The following is a 19,974-nucleotide window of genomic DNA, read 5'->3' on the forward strand; positions in this document are numbered from 1 at the left end:
ATATCTAAGATATTGGTATTATCTTTGTTTATTGTATAGTTGTGTTTGCTGCACGATAGTGGTACTTTATTTTAAATCTCATACATTGTTTTAGATTTTAGTCCTTTGTAGGATATTTGTGCAGAAGGCTTTAGGGGGTCACTCAGGGCTAAAAGACAACAAATCCTTTTATTACCACAGGCATTTGGTGTTTGAGCACTGCTGGTTTGTTGGTTTGTTTTTTAATTACACGGGCCTTGGTGATATTGGTAGTATTTTTTCTTATATACTGCTTTGATAATATTGATATCAATATACTGTTTTGAAAAATAAAGAAATTCACGACAGGTGGGTTTTTTGTAGGGGGTTTTTGGTGGTGGGGAGATGGTTCCCTATCCCAAAAGTGCTCACCATCTAGAAAGACAAAGGAAGACTCCAGCAACAGACACTGGAAGGATACTATGCTGAATATAGGAGAGCTACCACTTTAAAAGGTAGCCTCTTGCCCATTTAGCAGGGACATTTTACTTAGTGGAGTACACAAAGTGATGAAAGTCTCTTCGTTTCAGTATGTAAAGACTTGTACCACAGCTGCTTGTTCCCTCTGGATAATAGGCAGATGTTGAGGTAGGCAAGGTAAAAGCACCAGCCTTACACATTGAGGCTAAATGCAAGATAGAAATAAATGGCGAAAGAACAACATTCTAACATAACTTAATTGCAAATGGTATTTTTAAATACTTCAGCACCTGTCAATGGTATTTCAATAATCATGGATTTTGTGTGCTGGGTATTCAGATGTCCAAGTATGTACTTCTGTAAATCATGCCAAGCTTCAAAAGACATACAGCTGTCATTTGTGGGGAGGAAGAATAAGCAAGCTGGGCCCCTTGGCAAAACTATTATCTATTTTTGGAAGTGTGTGCAGTTACTATTTGAAATCCTTTAATCACCATAGAATGAACTTGAGAAGGTTACTAGGATAACTAATTCAGGTGTGATTTAGGTCTTGGCGGTGATCAATTTATAAAATCTCACTGACTCGCAACCTGCTCATCTGTGAGTCTGTAAAGGAGCCACTGCTGTTTTTTCAAGATGGCTGGAAATGCAATCTGGGGGCGCGACAAACAACACACTACTGTCAGCCACCTCTCCCGCCCCTGCCCTCTTCCTCGTCTGCACTGGCGATGCAACAGCTGGGGACGGAGAATGCTGTGTGGGGCTGGGGCGTGTTCATACACTGAAGCAACAGCCGACAGAGGAGGAGTAAGGGGTGTATGTGCGACCTTAGAGGCAGGTTAAATGGAAACTCGGAAAGCTTGAAGTCTGATGAGGCACTACACAGTCTCTATACTGTTGGTTTTTTTCTCCCTCTTTTTCCTAGCAGGGGCTTTCAGTTCCCGATGGGAGAGCTTAGAATCTTCCATATGCAGGGCAAGAGTGGTTAAAAGTCAATTAGAGATCTCTCTCTGTGTGTGTACATGTCATTAATTCATTCACGCATTCATTCAGGCAGTCAAAAGTTTCCTTTTCATGACCGTGCTCTGAAATAATCATGCCCTCTAACTCCAAAGACTAGTCAAAGATGTTTCCCTTCTTGTGGTCCCCCACCCCACCCCACCCCACAGAGTTTTGCTTTATTTTCTGCCCACTCTGCAGGACTTCTTTGCTTTTAACAGATCCATGATAGCCAGAAATTCAACGGATATATGGAAACATAGTGATGGGAAATGCTTCACCATTTGAATTTAGATCTAGATTTTAAAAGCCGCAGGCTCCCTTTTTGTTGCAGTACTTTGAAATTGTTGCAGTACATCAGGAGAGCTTGCACATTCTCTCTGGAGCCTGGGCCACACCCATGTGCACATGACATTTGCTGGCTGGCTGCATTTATTTCCCTTCCTCTCCCTCCAGCGAGGGGCGGGGAGAAATAAATGCACCCAGCCAGCAAATGTTGGCTGGAAATGTGATCTGGAGGGCTGGGGTGGCCCCTCCAGTGATCAGGCTGATTCGGCCATTCCCCTTTTGCACATGTCATGCACAAGGAGGTTTCCGGCGGCTCTTTTGATTGGTGACCCGGTTTCTCTGAACCATACCACTCAATAGTGATTCTGCCTCTGCGTACAAATACCTAATGGAAGAACTTGAAAGTCTGCAGTTCACCTTTATTTCTGACACGCATCAATATATATTTGTAAGCTTTGCCTAGAGAAATAGGTAGGCAGCAAAAGCTGATAGTATTGCTTCTTGCTATACAACAAAACTGAAAATAACAACATTTTTGGTCTTTATTTTTCCCCACCCCACCCCACCCCAAGCTTTGGGTGTGTTCATCACCAGTACCAATGTATCTGTGACGGAGAGAGACTCCCTCGACCTCACCTGCAACTTCACAACAGACAGAAGTGGTATTTTTCAAACCAAAGTCACGTGGTATTTCAGTGAATCACCTGATGGTACGATGGGAGAGGCTCAGGTTTTGCTGAGTGCAGACCGTGATTCTGTAATTAGTGACTCCACCCTTATTGGCCTCAGCCATGTGGACCGAAGTTCTTACCACCTGTTGGTGCGTGATGTGGGCATTGAAGATTCTGGCTACTACTTCTGCCAAGCAGCTCTCTGGGTGCCACAGCACAATGGTACCTGGCACAAGATAGCTGAGAGAACTTCTGTTCCTGTCAGTGTGGAAGTCCTAGCATTAGGTGAGTAGCTTGATGGTAAGGCTATAACATTATCTGCTTTCCCTGTGCTTTCTTTAGACTATAATGGAAGTGTAATAGGATATGAGGATGATCTTTTTTCCTGGAGTCATAGGAACATAGGAAGCTGCCATATACTGAGTCAGACCATTGGCCCATCTAGCTCAGTATTGTCTACACAGACTGGCAGCAGCTTCTCCAAGTTTGTAGGCAGGAATCTCTTGCAGCCTTATCTTGGAGATGCCAGGGAGGGAACTTGGAACCTAGATGCTCTTCCCAGAGCGGCTCCATCCCCTAAGGACAATATCTTACAGTGCTCACACGCTTAGTCTCCCATTCACATGCAACCAGGGCAGACTGTGCTTAGCTAAGGGGACAAGTAATGTTTGCTACCACAAGACCAGCTCTCCTCCAGTTGCAGGAGAGTCCATTTTGGAAGCAAATGGTCTAACTTACAACAATGCTAATCTCTCTAAAAGTTACCAGATCATTCCAGCTTGCAGTTCTCTCCTGGCTATCCAAGCCTTATGTGATATTTTTGTGATTAGCTCTAGATCGGGTGGGCAAAATTGGCCCTCGAACTGTTGTTGAACAATAGTGGCTGGGGAAGAGGGGCTGTCATGTCCTGGTCTCAACCAGCCCTGCTACCACCAAGTATACACACACACACACACACACACACACACACACACGCTTTGTCTACTGAAATAGCCTTCTAAACCTCTGCTTCAATTAAAGTTAGGTAGACTGGAAAGGCTTCTGAGAGTGTGGTGGGGAAAACAAAGGCTACAGTTCGTTAAATTTAAAAAGAGAAAAAATACTTTAAAACAGTCCAATTGTAAACTGTAGTTCTTTTGGAAATCTTAGTACAAAGAAACAGCAGCCAAATAAGCATCAGGAACAAATAAAATGTGAGAAAAACCCATCCAAACTAACCTGTACCTAATACTGTGCCCTAACTCAGTCCTTACCAGGAGACTTCCTATAATCACTTCTGGTCAGCTTCTGCAGCGAGCCTGGCTTTCTCAGCCTCTGGTCTTGCTCTCTCTATCCAGTTCTGGTTCTTCAATTCCAGACTGATTCTTCAGCTGCTTTGAGAGTGATTCAGTTTTCCAGAGAGTTTTAGCTCAACTCTCCCAGTGATTCCTCAGCTCTAATTTCAGCAGCTCTTCTCAGCTCTTCTCTCCTGGATCTCCAAGACTCGAGCTTCCACTCCAACTGGAACTCCTTCACTTGGACTAACTTTCAGCTGCAGGCAAGCCTCTTTTTATTCCCCTCCCACCAATTTTTCTAAACCAACCAATCAAAACAACTCAGGTTTCCTCCATTATTTTAAAACTGATCTCATCCAATCAAACCTTCGTTTCCCTCCAAAATTTAACCAGTACAACCCTTCCAAAACCAAATTGTCAAACAGGAGCTGTGAACTTTTGACCCCTGCACAGCGCTTTTTAACACAGAACTTAGGGAGTAAGCAATTACATACAGGCAAACCTCATTACTCACGGGGGTTCCTTTCCTCGCATCCCACCTCATGTAATGAAACCACAAGTAACAATGCTTTGTGTCTCTGGAAAATGGGGGGTTGGGTTCCAGAATGGAAAAAAGGTCAAAAAAGGTGAAAATAACTGAAAGTATTTACTGTACCATGCTCTGCGGAGTCTCCATGTGCCCTTGGTATGCACATGGAGGCCTAAAATGTGCCCTAAAACGTCCCCCTAAACCTGCCAAATATATATCTATATCTCTCTCTCTCTCTCTCTCTATATATATATATTAGCAAAAGAGCCACAAAATTGCTTTGTTGCTTAAAATGGCAGCTGGAAATGGCCTTCCTGGTCACTTCTGGCCTTCTAGGAACCGCAGATATTCTGTTTTTAACCCTTTCATATCCATGGATATAGAGGTCGAGTTTTTTTGAGGGGGGAGGGATCACCCACAGATACACAAAACCGCAAATAGTGCAGTTCCATGTATAATGAGGTTTGCCTGTATTCACTACAGAAATCTGTAACACAAAAACAGGAGGTCCCAGCCTCATTCCTTCACATGGGCATTGTAGTTTAACAGCTAGAGGGCTGTGTGTCCCTTGCCCTGCTCTAAGATCATGATGACCATGATTCAAATTATGATCTGCACTGCGGTTTGAATGAAAGCTGCTGCTTTTACTCTTCTGCTCTTATATGCAGGGGGAAGGGTGGGGAGTGAGCCTGAGGCTCACTGATGCTTCTTCTCTCAACACTATACAGCATCATGTGTGAACTGGGCTTAAGACTGCCTCTTAGTATCTGTTGGGTCATTCGTGAAATATTAATGTAATATAGAAAGCAGAAGAGAAATATTCCCTGTTGGAGAAAGAATCCCCCCAAACTCTACACAGACAAACTCTACTCTTCTTATGAGCAGAGCTCATTCCTTGAACCTCAGCAGCTGTTCTTCAAGAGGCTGGGGGAACTGTAGTGGAGAAGAGGGAGAAGGGAAAATTGCTTGCATGAGAGCCATTGTGCTTGTGTTGCTTCAAATCCAAACCATAGACTTCTCTGTAGAAATCTCTGTGTCTCTTTCTCTTTCTCTCTCTTTCTCTTTCTCTCTATGTAAGCTAGGAATGGTCCACATTCCATATTATCTTTTCAAATCCCACCCCTGCCAACCAATGGTGGTGCTTGATCCTGCTCTCATGAAATTCCATTCCACTGGGGATAAATTGCAGTTCTTCTCTGGATAAATACTTGATGTTTAAAAGTCAGTTGATAAAATTCATGTGCATGTTCATTTTGATAGTCTCATTTGTCTCTACATATGAGTACATCTGGAAATAGAATCTTGTGTCGCTGCCATGAGAGCCTGATCTTGTCGCAAAACAGGCTTGAGGCTCATCTAGATAACACTTTCCTGTTCTCCTCTGTTGCTGTAGCTTTATATTCAGTAGCATGGGATGTATCCTGAGGAAAGACAGGTGGTTGGTGTTGTTTTTTTCTAGGGCACCACTAAAATGCTGCTTTCAGTCACAAAATTAATTCTGCCAGATATATCTGGGCACATGCCTCTGGTGGTGCTTAGAGATGAGCAAGTGATCTCAAAGTCAGCAGAGATGCACAGCAGCATAGCATAGTATGGAAAGATGTGGGAACCACATATTTCCCTAGATGAAAGGATGATCAAATTATTGTTTTCCTTTTTTCCTTTCCCTGATAGTCTGTTGCCATGCCTTTATGGAGCACTGTGTCTTCAGTAACTTTGGCTCTTTTGTTTTCCTAGCTGAACTCTTAAGCTACTGAGATCATGCTTTTTATGCAAATATTCTGACAAATGAGCATCCAAGCAGGAGAGATACAGAAAACTGAAACCCAAGCACAAATTTCTAAAGAACCATGTTGTTCTGTAGAGTTTGCCTTGACGTGTCAGCATCTCTTAGAGGATAATTAAAAAAATCAAGTTTCTGGCTTCTGACTTTGCAATTAGGAGCCAGATGATTCTTGACAGCCTTTCAAACAGTAGAAGCAAGCATTGCTTCTTCTACTCTGCTGAAATTTAAATCTGGTGCATGCATAGTTCTGAATGCTGTAAAGGCACAACAGACTAGGCAGATAGTAGGCCAGGCCTGATACAGAGCTTCGTATGTGTGAGAGCCAAGGTAGCTGTTTAAATACATCCCTGTAATATTTAATAAACTTGAGTCTAACAGGGAGTCAAACAGAACCTGAACCCAAACCAAAAAATTAGTTCAGAGACCCAAATCTAAAATTTCTTAATTGCTTTGAACCTGAACCAAAACTGAACATCTAAACACACACCGTCGTAGCTAGATCGGAATAAGTAGTTAGTGATCAGGCAGTTATTTATTTATTTATTTAACATAATTCTACACCACCCAAAACTTGCATCTCTGGGCGGTTTTACACTTGGCTGGCAGCTTGCTTATTTATTTATTTATTTATTTATTTGTTTATTTATTTATTTATTTATTTAAAAATATTTATACCCCACCCCTCCAGTACACTACTGCTCGGGGCAGCTCACAACAATAAAATAAATACAATGTAAAATAAAAGTAATAAAATTAAACAAATTAAGTAAACCAGTTAAAAGTCAGGCTAAAAACCACAATCAGTATTCAGGTTTAAATTAAAAGTTCCTTTAAAAGCTAAAAATTTGAGAGTAATAAAAAATTAAAAACTAAAGAGCCTACCATATATAACCAAAGATGGAGCATTTAAAAATGTGATTGATTTCCCCCCTTCCCCTGTTGGGTGTTTTGTTGTATGTGTGTTTGTATAAACCATTTTTTTTAACCAAATAAAACCCTTTTTAAAAACCCAACCAACTTTAAAAAAAAAAAAAAAAGCCCACCCCACCCCCAAAAAACCCCAACCATTTGGTTAAAATATTTCTTAAGTTATCATTGTATTCCTAGAACTAGATTTCAAGTAAAGAAGTCTAGATACATTTCATGCTGAAAGCCATCAAATTCATGCAAATTATCTAAATTCTTACTGAGCCAGTTAAAAATCAGCATCTGAACCAAAAGTTAGAAAGCACTGATAAACCAAAACTGAATTTGAGTTCTTAATTGTATGGCTCCCTGGATCATAAGCATATTTACGTAGAAGTTAATCAATGAGATTCACTCATTGGTTCAATAAGATTTACTCTCTCAGGTGAGTGAGTTTAGGATTACAGTCTCACAGGAGCCTCACAGCCTCAGACTTAGTACAGGTTTTAAATGCTAAGGCCTGAGAATTACTTAGAAAGGAAATGGTCTAATGGTGTTCCCCATTCCATTTTTTCTGTTCCCTGTATACATGACTGAGAATGAGTGAATGTTTTCTTCTAGATGAGCAGAAGACACCTCACTACTGCAGTTGTGTTTTCCACACGGTGTGCTTTTTAGAGAGAGATGCAACTGCCTTCCTCAACAGCTTCACTTTTTTTTTTGGTTTTAATATCCTCTGATAGTTCTTTAAAAAGCTGCGTTGAATAGGGGGCAGCTTCTCTACATTCATGGGCTAGTGGGAATTTCTTCTCCTTTATATTCCCAATTAGTAATTACTTGGGTGTGAGTGAAGGGGGGAGGATAAAAGTATTCTTCAGATGATCTTATGTTGCCTGAGGGTGGGTAAAATGGGAGAGGAATTCTCATCATCAGAGGTACATAAACTGCATCCAGAATTCACCACCAGCCCCCTCCTACTTGATTGAAGTTTGAGAGCTGGCAGGGTATTAAGTCATTGAACTGTCGGCGGGGCTGTTCTTTGACAGCTGACAGAGTGCAGGAATGAGGCTTATCCAGCAAGCCTTTTATTCCTTCCTTCTAAATCCTCTGTCTGAGAGTCAGTGTGAACAGCCTAGCTGGAGTGCTACTGTCAAAGCCAAAACTTTGCCTAGCAATCCACCCTATAGACCTTCCAAATACTGACATGATTAGATGAAACCCCATTTCTCTTCAGCTTTCATCTATTTCTATCAGAGCAGAAAACCTTTATTCATGCTTCTGTTTTAGAAACTAGCTGTTCCAGTAAACTCTGTACAGTGCATCCTCTAACCTCAGCAACTCTGTGATTATAAAGATCCTTGGTAGTACTTGAGGAGAATTTTTTTTCTCTTCAGGTCATGAGTATGGGAGGGTGTCCTTTCATACTCATGATTATGATATTGTTGAAAGAGTTTTAAGTCTGTGAAGGTAACTTGAAGTGCATCTTCAGTTGCTATTCCCAGTGCTGAATATCATGAGCAAGTAGATGTGGACTACTCTCCAATATTAGCTACTCTTCTGGCAATTTCCCTCTGCTAATATAACTGAATATGGCATGTAAAATTGAATCTTAAAGCAATGAAAACCCTAGGTGCAGAAACCTGACACTCAATGAGCATACTTTTCCATAATGCTGAACTCTTAAAATTGAAATCCAGCATTCCCCTGACAGGTGAATTTTGCAATTCGAAATGTTGTGTTCTGTGACCAGAATATTATGTGTTTTACAAAATCACTGCAAAAGAACTTGACTTACTAAACTGGCTGCAGAAATTTCCTTTTGTATCAGCTGGCGGTACTAGCAGATAATACTGTGAAGATATTGGGGTCCTCGTATGAGAACAAGCCAGTGTGGTATAGTGGTTAGAGTGTTGGACTAGGACCGGGAAGACCAGAGTTCAAATCCCTATTCAGCCATGAAACTCACTGGGTGACTCTGGGCCAGTCACATATCTCTCAGCCTAACCTACCTCACAGGGTTGTTGTGAGGATAAACATTCCCATGTAAATTGCTCTGGGCTCCTTGGAGGAAGAGCGGGATATAAATGTAAAAAAATTTTTTACAAATCATATGCCATGTCAGGAATTCTGCAGTTGTCAAATGAGAGATGAAAACTTTACCTGGATTTATTTCGTGCTTGTAATTTTGTTTCTTGTTCTCCTTTCTGCTTTTCCAAATCCTACACAGAGCCAAGTTACAATGTATTTCTGAATGCTTCTAAAATGCCAAAGTACTCAGAGGATCCCACAGAACTGGAGTGTAAGATAACAGAGGCACAGAACACTGAAGCAAATGTACGTTTCACGGTGTCCTGGTACTACAGACTACCCACTCGTAGTGATGAAGTGGTAAAAGATGAACTTCTTGCCACCATGGATGCAGACTGGACACTTGTGGTTGGGGATAGGAGCAAACAGAGGGCCCAGAATGGAGAAATTATTTTCTTTAAGCCAACTGTAAACACTTTCCGCTTACGGATCCAGTGGACCTCTGAAGGAGACAAAGGAAACTATTACTGTGTAATTTCTTCATGGAGCAGACAGCGCAACAACAGCTGGATAAGGATCAAGGATGTGGCTTCCATGCCTGTAAGCATTTTATGGTCTACGCAAGGTAGGAATGTTGCACTGTCTGACTTTAAGCCTTGTGATGCAACTTACTTGTGACTCAATAGCTTGCCGTATAAACACACTTATTCATGTTGGGGAAAGTGTTCTTAGTAGTTGGAGTGTTTATTCTGTAGACAGGTGTGTCTAGGCAGCAACTTCTAGCACTCCTAGGTTGGGCAGTACAGCACACAGTTTAGTAAGTGTGCTTTAGAAAAGAAGATGCCTTTTCCTCCAAATAGCATTGTCTGTAATTAGTCCTGTACTAGTTGTGAAAACTCTATTGTCTTCAGGGGCGTAGCAAGGTGGGAGTGGGCCCAGAGACAAGATTTTAAAATGGCCCCCCCATCACTGAAGCTCAACTCATGAAGTAAAGAACTATGCGCCACAATAGAACATCATCCTAAATGATTTTTAAAATTGTAAATTGTGGACAATGCAAGTCATTGAATGGTACTAGAGAAAGAGATGCTGTTCTGGCAGCTCCAGGTCTTAATGCTCACATCAGTTTCGGAGGATGATACAACTGAAGGAAGCCCGGGCGGGTGTGTGGTTGGGGGAGTCAGTCATGTGACTTGCCTCTGGGGCCCCCCCAAGGCAGTGGGCCCCCAGACAACTGTCTCCCCTGGCTCTATTATAGTGATGCCCCTGATTGTCTTAGGGACAAACATGGACTGAAGTGCCCTAAAAGTCTGGGCTATGAGGGTAAGATGATTTCCCAATTCATGAACTCGTAACTGTCTTCAGTTGCCCTTTTAGGAATTTCCAGGATGTAATTGTTTTCCAGAAGCAGTAATATTATCGAAATCTACACTAAAGTCTGACTTGAGAGTTGGCATGATCAGTGGATAGGGTTGTGCACAGAACTGCCAGTGTTGGTTTGAATTCGAACCAACCGGCTGGTCTGTGAAATGGTTCATTAATGCTGGCAGGGCAATTCAGTTCATGTGCATGAACTGGGTCGAACCGATTTGGCCCTGTTTCGGATGTTTGTAAAGGGGAATCCTTACCCAATTCCCCTTTACAAGCATAGGGGGACATCCCTAGCGACTGAATTAGAATTGAAAGGAGTGATGGGTGGGGCAGACGGGAGGTCACCTTACTTGCTGCGGTGATGCCAGCGGCTCCTCTTGGCCCCACCAGCGCTCCCCACCATCAGCACAGGCTGGCCGGGGCCCAGTTTGGGCCTCTGCGCATGCACAGTGGCCCGAAACAGGTCCTGGCCAGCCCTCACTGATGGGGGAGCACCAGAGGGGCCTAGAGGAGCCGCTGGCATCGTCCTAGCGGAGCCACTGCGGGTAAGGTGACCTCACACCCACCCCACCCACCATTATTTTCAATTCTAATTCAGTCTCTAGGGATTACCCAATGCTTGTAAAGGGGAATCCTTATCGGATTCCCCCTTCACAAGCCTCCTGAACTGGGCCAAACTGGTTTGATCCGAACTGCACCCAGTTTAGTTTGAACTTGGAGATGGGGGCAGTCCAGTTTGAGCTCAAACCAGTCAAACCGGTTCTGCACACCCCTCTCAGTGGATAGAGTTCAAATCATATTTCTTCCAGTAAATTCCTTGGGCAAGTTGCAATCGCCCTGCCAAAATTCCCTGTCAGTTATAATGGAAACAAGTTATTTACCATGAAAAGTTGTAAGGATGGAAACAAATGGTGCGAAACAGTTTTCAAAATCAGTAGTAGTAACAAATGACTTTTCTATTGACCTACTTTTTATTTTGTGTGTGGTGAAATAGTCGTTGGAGCCGTTTGCCATAAGCTGAAATCGCTAAGCGTGCGAGATGCTGTACCAAGATATCATATGAATGCCCTGAATAAAGAGTTCAAATGAAGTAATTAATGATTGGCTTACTGCCAGGGCTTTGTGTATTCAGCATTAAAATTCTGCACCCAGACAAGCCGAAATTTATTACTTATATTTAAATTATGCAAATTGAGCAGATTTCGATGATTTCTCTTATTTGGAAGAATTCTGCAAAGCCTGCTTTGCTATATAATGTTGCTTTTGTTAGTAATGGGGAGAAAGGTGGTGGTGCACTGAAGCTGCACAATTTCCCTCAGCCACTGAAATTGGAACATCTCTGGCTTCTGAGATAGTAGCAGGCATTGCTTTAAGGCATACAACCATAACTTAAAAAAGAAAGAAAGAAAGCTGAGGTCTTCAGGAAGCTGAATGCTGTGCCCATAACCACATTCTGTGCTTTTTTGTATTCATGCATATTTGTGGTGTATTCACCATTCTGCTTATCACCTCCTTTGTTTGTTCATAGATTTGTTGTTTCTCCTCCTTGTCCTGAAACATTATAGCAGCTTTGTAATTAAGCACCCCCACCTCCAGCAAATTTACCCACCCACAATTTTTTGTACTTGCCTGCTTCAGCAGCATTGGAGGGAGTTAATGCTTTCTCTTAACTCTTTTTTTCACTGCACCTCTGTGGGTAGTGGTGGCTTCAGCAGTTCTTAAAGCACGTTTAATGTTCCTGGCATCTGGCTCTTGCCACCTGCCACTTTTATTTATTTTATTTGTGTATGTGTGTGTGTGTAGAGGGAGAGAGCGCTGCTTTATACTGAGATTGGTCCAACTAGCTTAATATTGTCTACTCCAGCTGGCAGTGACTCTTCAGGTTTTCAGACAACCGGGGATTGAACCTAGAATCCTCTTCATGCAAAGGATGCTCTACCATTGAGCCACAGCTCAAAAATAGCTTTATTCACAGGTTAGGTGAATGCAAGAGTTGAGAATCAAAGTATGACTGGTCACGTAGCCACTAATTCTATATCCACTTCATGTTCATGTTAAGTGAAGCTGCAAATATCACAAAAGTGATAAAGCAAATGAACAAGCAACATTTCTCTTTGCCTCCCCAGTCCTATTCAGTACCTCATCTAGTACTGCTTTTATTATGATATGCTGTAGAGAACTTTTATACTAGCTTAAAAACTTATTTGTACATCTTGATTTCTGGTGAATTATTTGTTATGCTTCTTGCTGAAGAGAATTCTAGTTGTGTACATATAAACCTTTGGCACCCATACCTAAACCAAGCTAAGGTTAAAACAATTAGTATTTAATACTAGCTTTAAAAAGCACCAGCTTTGAGGTGAACAGTTCCAATATGCTTATATAGTACATGTTTTTGAACTTTTAAATTAGATTTGTATTTTTATAGTCAATTTGAATTCTTATTGTGTAGTTTTTAATGGTTTTATTCCATTTTAATTCTTTTTGTAGTTTTTTCATGGTTTTACATTGGTTTTTAAATGTTTTATAAACCACCTTGAGATTACTTTAATGAAAAGTATATAAAAATTTAACAATAAATAAATAACATATAGCTGTGCAAATACATGTAAAGTCATAAGTCAGCTGTTGGGGCCAGATGAGAAGACTCAGTCGTATTTTAACATGCTTTCTTATCAAGATTTATGGTATGAAGCAAAGTTTTACCTAGTCCCAAAGATACAGTTGGCTGAGGCATCTAAATAGAGACCAGAGTCTGACGTCCAGACTAAGTTACTCAATAGTAGTACCAAGGAGTTTCTTTGTAGAAAACAATTTCTCACTTTCTCCTTTCTCATTATTTTGAAAAGGTTGAAATGATTTGATTTAGTTTGAACATAAGAACAGCCCTGCTGGATCAGGCCCAAGGCCCATCTTATCTACCATTCTGTTTCACACCATGGTGCATCAGATGCCACTGTGAAGCCCATAGCAGGAGAGAGGGCATGCTGTTACTCCCCTGCAACTGGTATTCAGAGGCATCTTGCCTCTGAGGCTGGGGGTGGCCTATAAGCACTCAGACTAGTAGCCGTTGATAGACCTCTCCTCCATGAAGTTATCAAAAACCCTCTTAAAGACATCCAGGTTGTTGACTGTCACCACATCTTGTGGCAGAGAATTCCACTAGTTAGTTAGTTTAGTCAGTCAGTTAGTTTGTTTGTTTACTTATTAAATTTATACCCCGCCCAAACTTATGTCTCTCAGTGGCTAACAACAATTAAAATACATATAAAAGTTAAAACAGTTAAACATATAACACATTAAAAGTTAAAACAATACAGTAAATTAAAAACCATAAAATTAACAGTACTTTTTAATTAAAAACCTGAGAAGGCTTGGATTTAAAAAAAATGGGTTTCCAAATATTTTTAAAAATAGCCGGAGATGGGGAGGATCGTAACTCACAGGGAGCGCATTCCACAATCTTGGGGCAGCAGCCGAGAAGCCCATCTCTGTGTGACCACAAAATGAGTTGGTGGTAACTGGCGATGGACCTCCTCAGATGACCTCAATGGGCGGTGGGGTTTGTAGCGAAGAAAACGCTCTCTTAAATACCCAGGAACTAAGCCACTTAGGGCTTTATAAGTTATAACTAGCACTTTATATTTTGCCCGGAAACCTGTCGGCAGCCGGTGTAACTCTATCAGCAAAGGAGTAATGTAATCTCTCTGAGATGACCCAGAGAGCGACCTGGCAGCTGCATTCTGAACCAACTGAAGTTTCTGGACTCAGTACAAAGGCAGCCCCACGTAGAGCGTATTACAGAAGCCAAGTCTGGAGGTTACCAACATATGTACCACTGTTTTGAGGTCACTGATCTCGAGAAACTGGCGCAGCTGGCGTATCAGCCGGAGCTGATAGAAAGCACCCCTGGCCACCGCCTCAACCTGAGAAACCAAGGAGAGACGTTGATCCAGAAGTACTCCCAGACTGCGGACTTGTTCCTTTTGGGGAAGTGTGACCCCATCCAGAACAAGTAGATCAAAATAGTCTCTGGAGTTCTGGTCCCGCACAAGAAGTACCTCCATCTTATCTGGATTCTGCTTCAGTTTATTCTCCCTCATCCAGCCCATTACTGCTTCCAGGCAGGCATTTAGGGAGCATATGCCTTCTCCTGAAGAAGTTGACATGGAGAAGTAGATCTGGATGTCATCTGCGTACTGATAACATCCAACTCCAAATCCCCTGATGATCTCTCCCAGCGGTTTCATGTAGATGTTAACAAGCATTGGAGAGAGTATGGAGCCTTGAGGAACACCATACTTAAGCTCAGATTTTGAAGAGCAACAATCTCCAATCGACACCATCTGGAATCTGTCCTAGAGGTAGGAGCGGAACCACTTTAAAACAGTGCCTCCCACCCCCAACGCCCTCAGATGCTCTAGAAGGATACTATGGTCGATAGTATCGAAAGCCACCGAGAGGTCCAAAAGGACCAACAGAGTCACACTTCCTCTGTCAATTGCCAATTGGAGATCATCCATCAGGCCGACCAAGGTAGTCTCCACCCCATAGCCCACCCGAAAGCCAGTTTGAAATGGGTCTAGATAATCAGTTTTCTCCAAGACCGTCTGGAGCTGAGAGGCCACCCCCCCTCTCAATTACCTTGCCCTGCCACAGGCAGTTGGAGACAGGCCTATAATTGCTCAACTCTGAGGGATCTAATGCAGGCTTCTTTAGAAGAGGTCTAATGATTGCCTCCTTAAGACAAGGAAGCATCCTGCCCTCCCTCAGAGAAGCATTCATTATTTCTACCAGGCAGGCCTACAACAGCCTCCCTGCTAGATAGAACAAGCCATGTTGGACAAGGGTCAAGAGAACAAGTGGTAGGCCTCACCGATCCAAGCAGCTTGTCCATATCCTCAGGAGTCACACACTGAAATTGATCTAGTCGAATCGTATAAGAGGAATTGTTGGACACCTCCAGTTCAGACATCAAATTAATTGTGGAGACTCCATCTAGGTCGGCCTGAATCCGAGAGATTTTGTCTGTGAAAGATTCATTAAACACATCACAGCGGGTGACTGATGCTTCCAAATTCTGGTTCAAGGAAGGGGGGGCAGATACTAGCTCCCTCACAACCCTGAACAACTCCGCCGGACGTGAACTCACAGAAGCAGTACGGGCAGAAAAGAATTGCTTCTTTGCTGCACGTATCGCCTGAGCATAGATCTTTAAGTGTGCTCTATGTCATAAGCTGTCGGATTCGAGTTGAGTCTTTCTCCACTTGCTCTCCAGTCACCTACCTTGCTCCTTCAGCCCCCGTAGATCTTCCGTATACCAAGGGGCCAATTTTGAAGCGAGTCGGAGGGGACGCTTAGGAGCAATCGTGTCTACTGCCCTGGTGAGCAAGTTGTTTCAATTCTCAACCAGGTCATCAACAGGATCACCGGCAAAACCAGCATTAAATCCTTCCAAGGCTTCTTGGAATCCTGCTGGATCCAATAACCTCTTCGGGCGGACCATTCTAATAGGCACCTCGCCCCTGCAGAGGTGGTTTGAAGTGGTTGTAATCCCAACCTTAACCAGATGGTGGTCCGTCCATGACAATGGGGAAATCACAGGAGTCACCACCCATGGAACACCACCCTGATCAGAGTAAAAGACCAAATCAAGCGTGTGACCTGCAGTGTGCGTTGCTCCAGAGACCACTTGGGATAGGCCCATAGTTGTCATGGCTGCTATGAACTCCTGACGTGCCCTGGACAAATTGGTCCCGAAACGAACATTGAAGTCCCCCAGCACCAAGGGTCTGTGTGACTCCAATGCAAGTCCTGCAACCAAGTCCGTGAGCTCAGTAAGGGAATCAGTTGGGCAGCGGGGCAATCGGTACATGAACAGAAGTCCCAATCTATCCTTGGTCCCCAAACTTTAGTACACACATTCAATATGGTCTGATACCCTAACAGGGACCCTGGTAAGGGAAATGTCATCCTTATAGACCACAGCCACTCCATCTCCCTGCCCATGTCCCCTCACCTGCTCTCTACAGAATATCCTGGAGGGAGAAGCTGGGACCAAACTGGACCACTAGCTTCCCCCAACCAAGTCTCAGTAATACATACCAGGTTGGCCCCTTCATCCATAATCAAATCTTGGATGAGCTCTGGCTTATTTTGGACTGACTTGGTATTACAGCGGAGCAAGGTGAGGCCATGTGGGTTGTTGGCAATGCTCCCCGAGGTCAAAGAGCTGGCAGGACAGCCGGAAGGGGAGACAGCTACTAAATTTCTGACTACCCTTCCCCTGGAACGGCCTGCTGACCTGCCAACGTTACTTCTTCCCCATCACTACCGGTATAGCTGACCCATAGTCAACAAAGGCACCCCCTGTCTCCCCATCTCCAGACAAACCCAGACACATTACAAATTAACTTCAGCCAAATCTCAGTAACAAATGGGCAAACCAGCTGCACCGCCAGTTGTGCTGTTGGCGCTCCCTCCGTCTTTATAGGCTCCCCCAAAGAAAACTCAGTCACCTCTCTCACAAGTGACTCCAAGCTGGGGCAGATGAAAATTAGTGCTCACAGATGGAAATAGTTGCCAGCATTCAGGAAGATGAAAGGATACTGTGCAGCTACACAGACCAGTCTCCAAGCTGTCCATGCCGAGGTGGGTGGCCAGGAGGCTATGAAATATCTGCAAACCAAGGTCAGGAGACAAGCTGACACAATCCAAGCCCCAGTTATCTTCTTCGCCTCCCTTACACGCCCTAAAGTTGATTATGAGTTGTGTGGGGAAAGTACTTCTTTTTGTTGGACCTAAACTTCTTAGCAGTCAATTTCATGGGATGATCCCTGGTTCTAAGGTTATGTGAGAGGGAGAAAAAATTGTCTCTATCCACTTTCTTCACACCATGCATGATTTTATAGACCTCTTTCATGTCTCCCTTCAGTCGTCTTTTTTTCTAAACTAAAAAGCTCCAGGTGTTGTAGCCTTGCCTCATAAGGAAGGTACTTCAGGCCCCTGATCATCTTGGTTGCCCTCTTCTGCACCTTTTCCAGTTCTACAATGTTCTCCTTTAGCAATAGCAATAGCACTTACATTTATATACCGCTCTATAGCCGGAGCTCTCTAAGCGCTTTAAAATGATTTAGCATATTGCCCCCAACATTCTGGGTACTCATTTTACCGACCTCGGAAGGATGGAAGGCTGAGTCAACCTTGAGCCCCTGGTCAGGATCGAACTTGTAACCTTCTGGTTACAGGGCGGCAGTTTTACCACTGCGCCACCAGGGGCTCTGGTGGTATGGTGACAAGAATTGAATGCAGTACTCCAAGTGTGGCCACACCATAGTTTTGTATAAGGGCATTATAATATTAGCAGCTTTATTTTCAATCCCCTTCCTAATGATCCCTAGCATGGAATTGACGCTTTTCACAGCTGCCGCACATTGAGTCAACATTTTCAGCGAGCTGTCCACCACGACCCCGGAGTTCTTCTTCTGGTCAGTCACCAACAGCTCAGATCCCATCAGTGTATATGTGAAGTTGGGCTTTGTTTGTTTTTTTGCCCCAATATTTATTTATTTTTATTTTATTTAAAATATTTCTATACCATCCAAAACTTGCGTTTCAATATGCATCACTTACACTTGCTTACGATGAACCACATTTGCCATTTTGTCATCCACTCCTCCAGTTTGGAGAGATCCTTTTGGAGCTTCTCACAATCTGTTTGGATTTCACTACTCTAAATGGGTGTCATCTGCAAATTTGACCACCTCGCTGCTTACCCCAACTGTGGTATGGAGCTTCCCGAGCATGCCAGTTTTGGGAGCTCTGAGGAGGACCACAACTGCATCTCTCTCTTGCCTGTACAAAGTAGTTACCTTGGTCAGGATAGCCATATTCTTAAAACAGAGGTTAATGGAGGGATAATAGATTTTCTCCACTGATATGATACCATCACCCTAGCAGCTGCCCAACATATTAATGACTATTCTAGGTCTGTATCTTGTATACACTGATGTCAATAATTCAATAATTGGGAGGTCTGCTGCAATCTTATGTCCTGTGCAATTTTTGCAACCCTTTTTTGTGCATCAGCTGTCCATTGGTGAACCAGAAGCTAAATGTAATATGTTTCCTGCACTCCAAACAATTGTTTAGAAATAGGGATGTCCTATGAGTGTGAATGCCCCTTTCTTCTTCTTCTTCTCTCCCCTTTCTTGCATGTTAGAATTGAGGCTTACTAAAGCTAACCATGATAGTCTAGAAACCATGGTTAGCAATCCTAATTCACTCTAATTATAGTGAGCCCTGATTCTAACCAGTATGGCAGGCTAAGTAAACTGTAAAGGGCAGAGGAAGAGAGAGCTTGTGAGCCCTCAGAACGTCCCAAGTCTCTTTTGGTTTAAAGATCAAGAAACATGACCTGCATTAAACTTGTGTATAACAAGTTCACAAATTTTGCATACAGTTGTTGGAGTGCCTTCAGTTTGTCTGCAAAAATGCTTTGAAATGTTCTCTTCTGTTTTCCTCCCCCTGGACTAAGATGGAAGCTCAGTCCAGGGAGACCAAATCCAGGGCTCAGCCCAGGGGGACTCACAATGGTTGTCGGCTTTTTGGTATGTAAAATACAATAGTCAAATTGCTTGTCACTCACATGAGTCTTGTCACTGTTGAGTCTCCTGAGACAACTGTAGCATAAGCTGTGTAATAGCTGATCAGACTTAAAACGCACCCGCCTTTGTGAAGACACATTCATCTGATTTTTGCTGTACTCTGGAAATCTGTTTATACTCATTTTGGATCAGATTTTCGTGATCTGAAAGAGAATGCGGTAGTGGCATGAGTGGTATTCTCTTACCCTCCCTTCTTCAGTAATTACACTTTCCTTAATATTTTAGAAAGTTCCATATGTTGCCAGACTTACAAAAAGCTAGGGAACCTGCCTTTTGACAGTTCAGCTTTGTTTAATGATGCCTTTTGCATTTCAAATACTGCAGTACTTCCGTTTACTGAATGATAAGATGTGGTGATTTTCATGCTCTGCCTCCGCGTTAGTGCAACTCTAAATTGAACACGAACAAAAAATACCTTAAAACAAAACTGCTTAATTGAAATACATAGTTTCGTGCAGATGCTTTTACTAGACATTGCAACATATGAGCATTTGACCTAATTGTAATCTTCAGCGGAATGACAGTCTGCAGGCTTGAACATAGGTGGTCTTGGCCTCGGGCATCTGATCTGGCCACTTAACTAGCCACAACATGTTGTTTGGCTCCAGGTTTGTGATTGCCATGACCTCTTATTGACCCATATATAAATCATGTAGCGTTTGCAGGCAATTTGCTCCCTGTTGACTGCTGCTGCCTATATAAGTACTTGTGAAGGAAATGTTATTTGTAGGTTTAGCAGCATTGCATTCTACACTTTGCTGATCTGGTCTCTGATCTGCAAGAGCACAATCCAGCAAATAATAGAAGGCCCTTTGTTTCATTGCAGTTAATGGGGTTCAAGTAAATACATACGTGTATGAGAGTGTATGTGTGTAACTTTCTGTGGTTGACACTCTTCTCAGGGATCCACAAATTTAGGCTTGCTAACTAGCCAGCCCTTATTTCGCCATCAATCCCTTCACTTCCCTCAGATTTTTTTCTGATGTAGAGACCTTGGGAAGAGAAGTGGGTCTTCTAT

General features: G+C 42.8%; 1 protein-coding gene across 5 annotated transcripts in view; it reads left to right on the forward strand.

The window, feature by feature from the left end:
- Nucleotides 1-19,974, forward strand: part of PTGFRN (prostaglandin F2 receptor inhibitor) — a 141,564-nt gene that overhangs the window by 56,725 nt on the left and 64,865 nt on the right. For all 5 annotated transcript variants that reach the window (XM_053312436.1, XM_053312431.1, XM_053312432.1 and 2 more), the window contains exons 4-5: nucleotides 2,298-2,681; nucleotides 9,119-9,544. In XM_053312436.1, coding sequence (XP_053168411.1) covers nucleotides 2,298-2,681; nucleotides 9,119-9,544 — 810 coding nt within the window. The remainder of the gene's footprint in view (nucleotides 1-2,297; nucleotides 2,682-9,118; nucleotides 9,545-19,974) is intronic.

The sequence above is a fragment of the Hemicordylus capensis genome, chromosome 3 (assembly GCF_027244095.1).
Source record: "Hemicordylus capensis ecotype Gifberg chromosome 3, rHemCap1.1.pri, whole genome shotgun sequence".
Lineage (NCBI taxonomy): Eukaryota > Metazoa > Chordata > Lepidosauria > Squamata > Cordylidae > Hemicordylus > Hemicordylus capensis.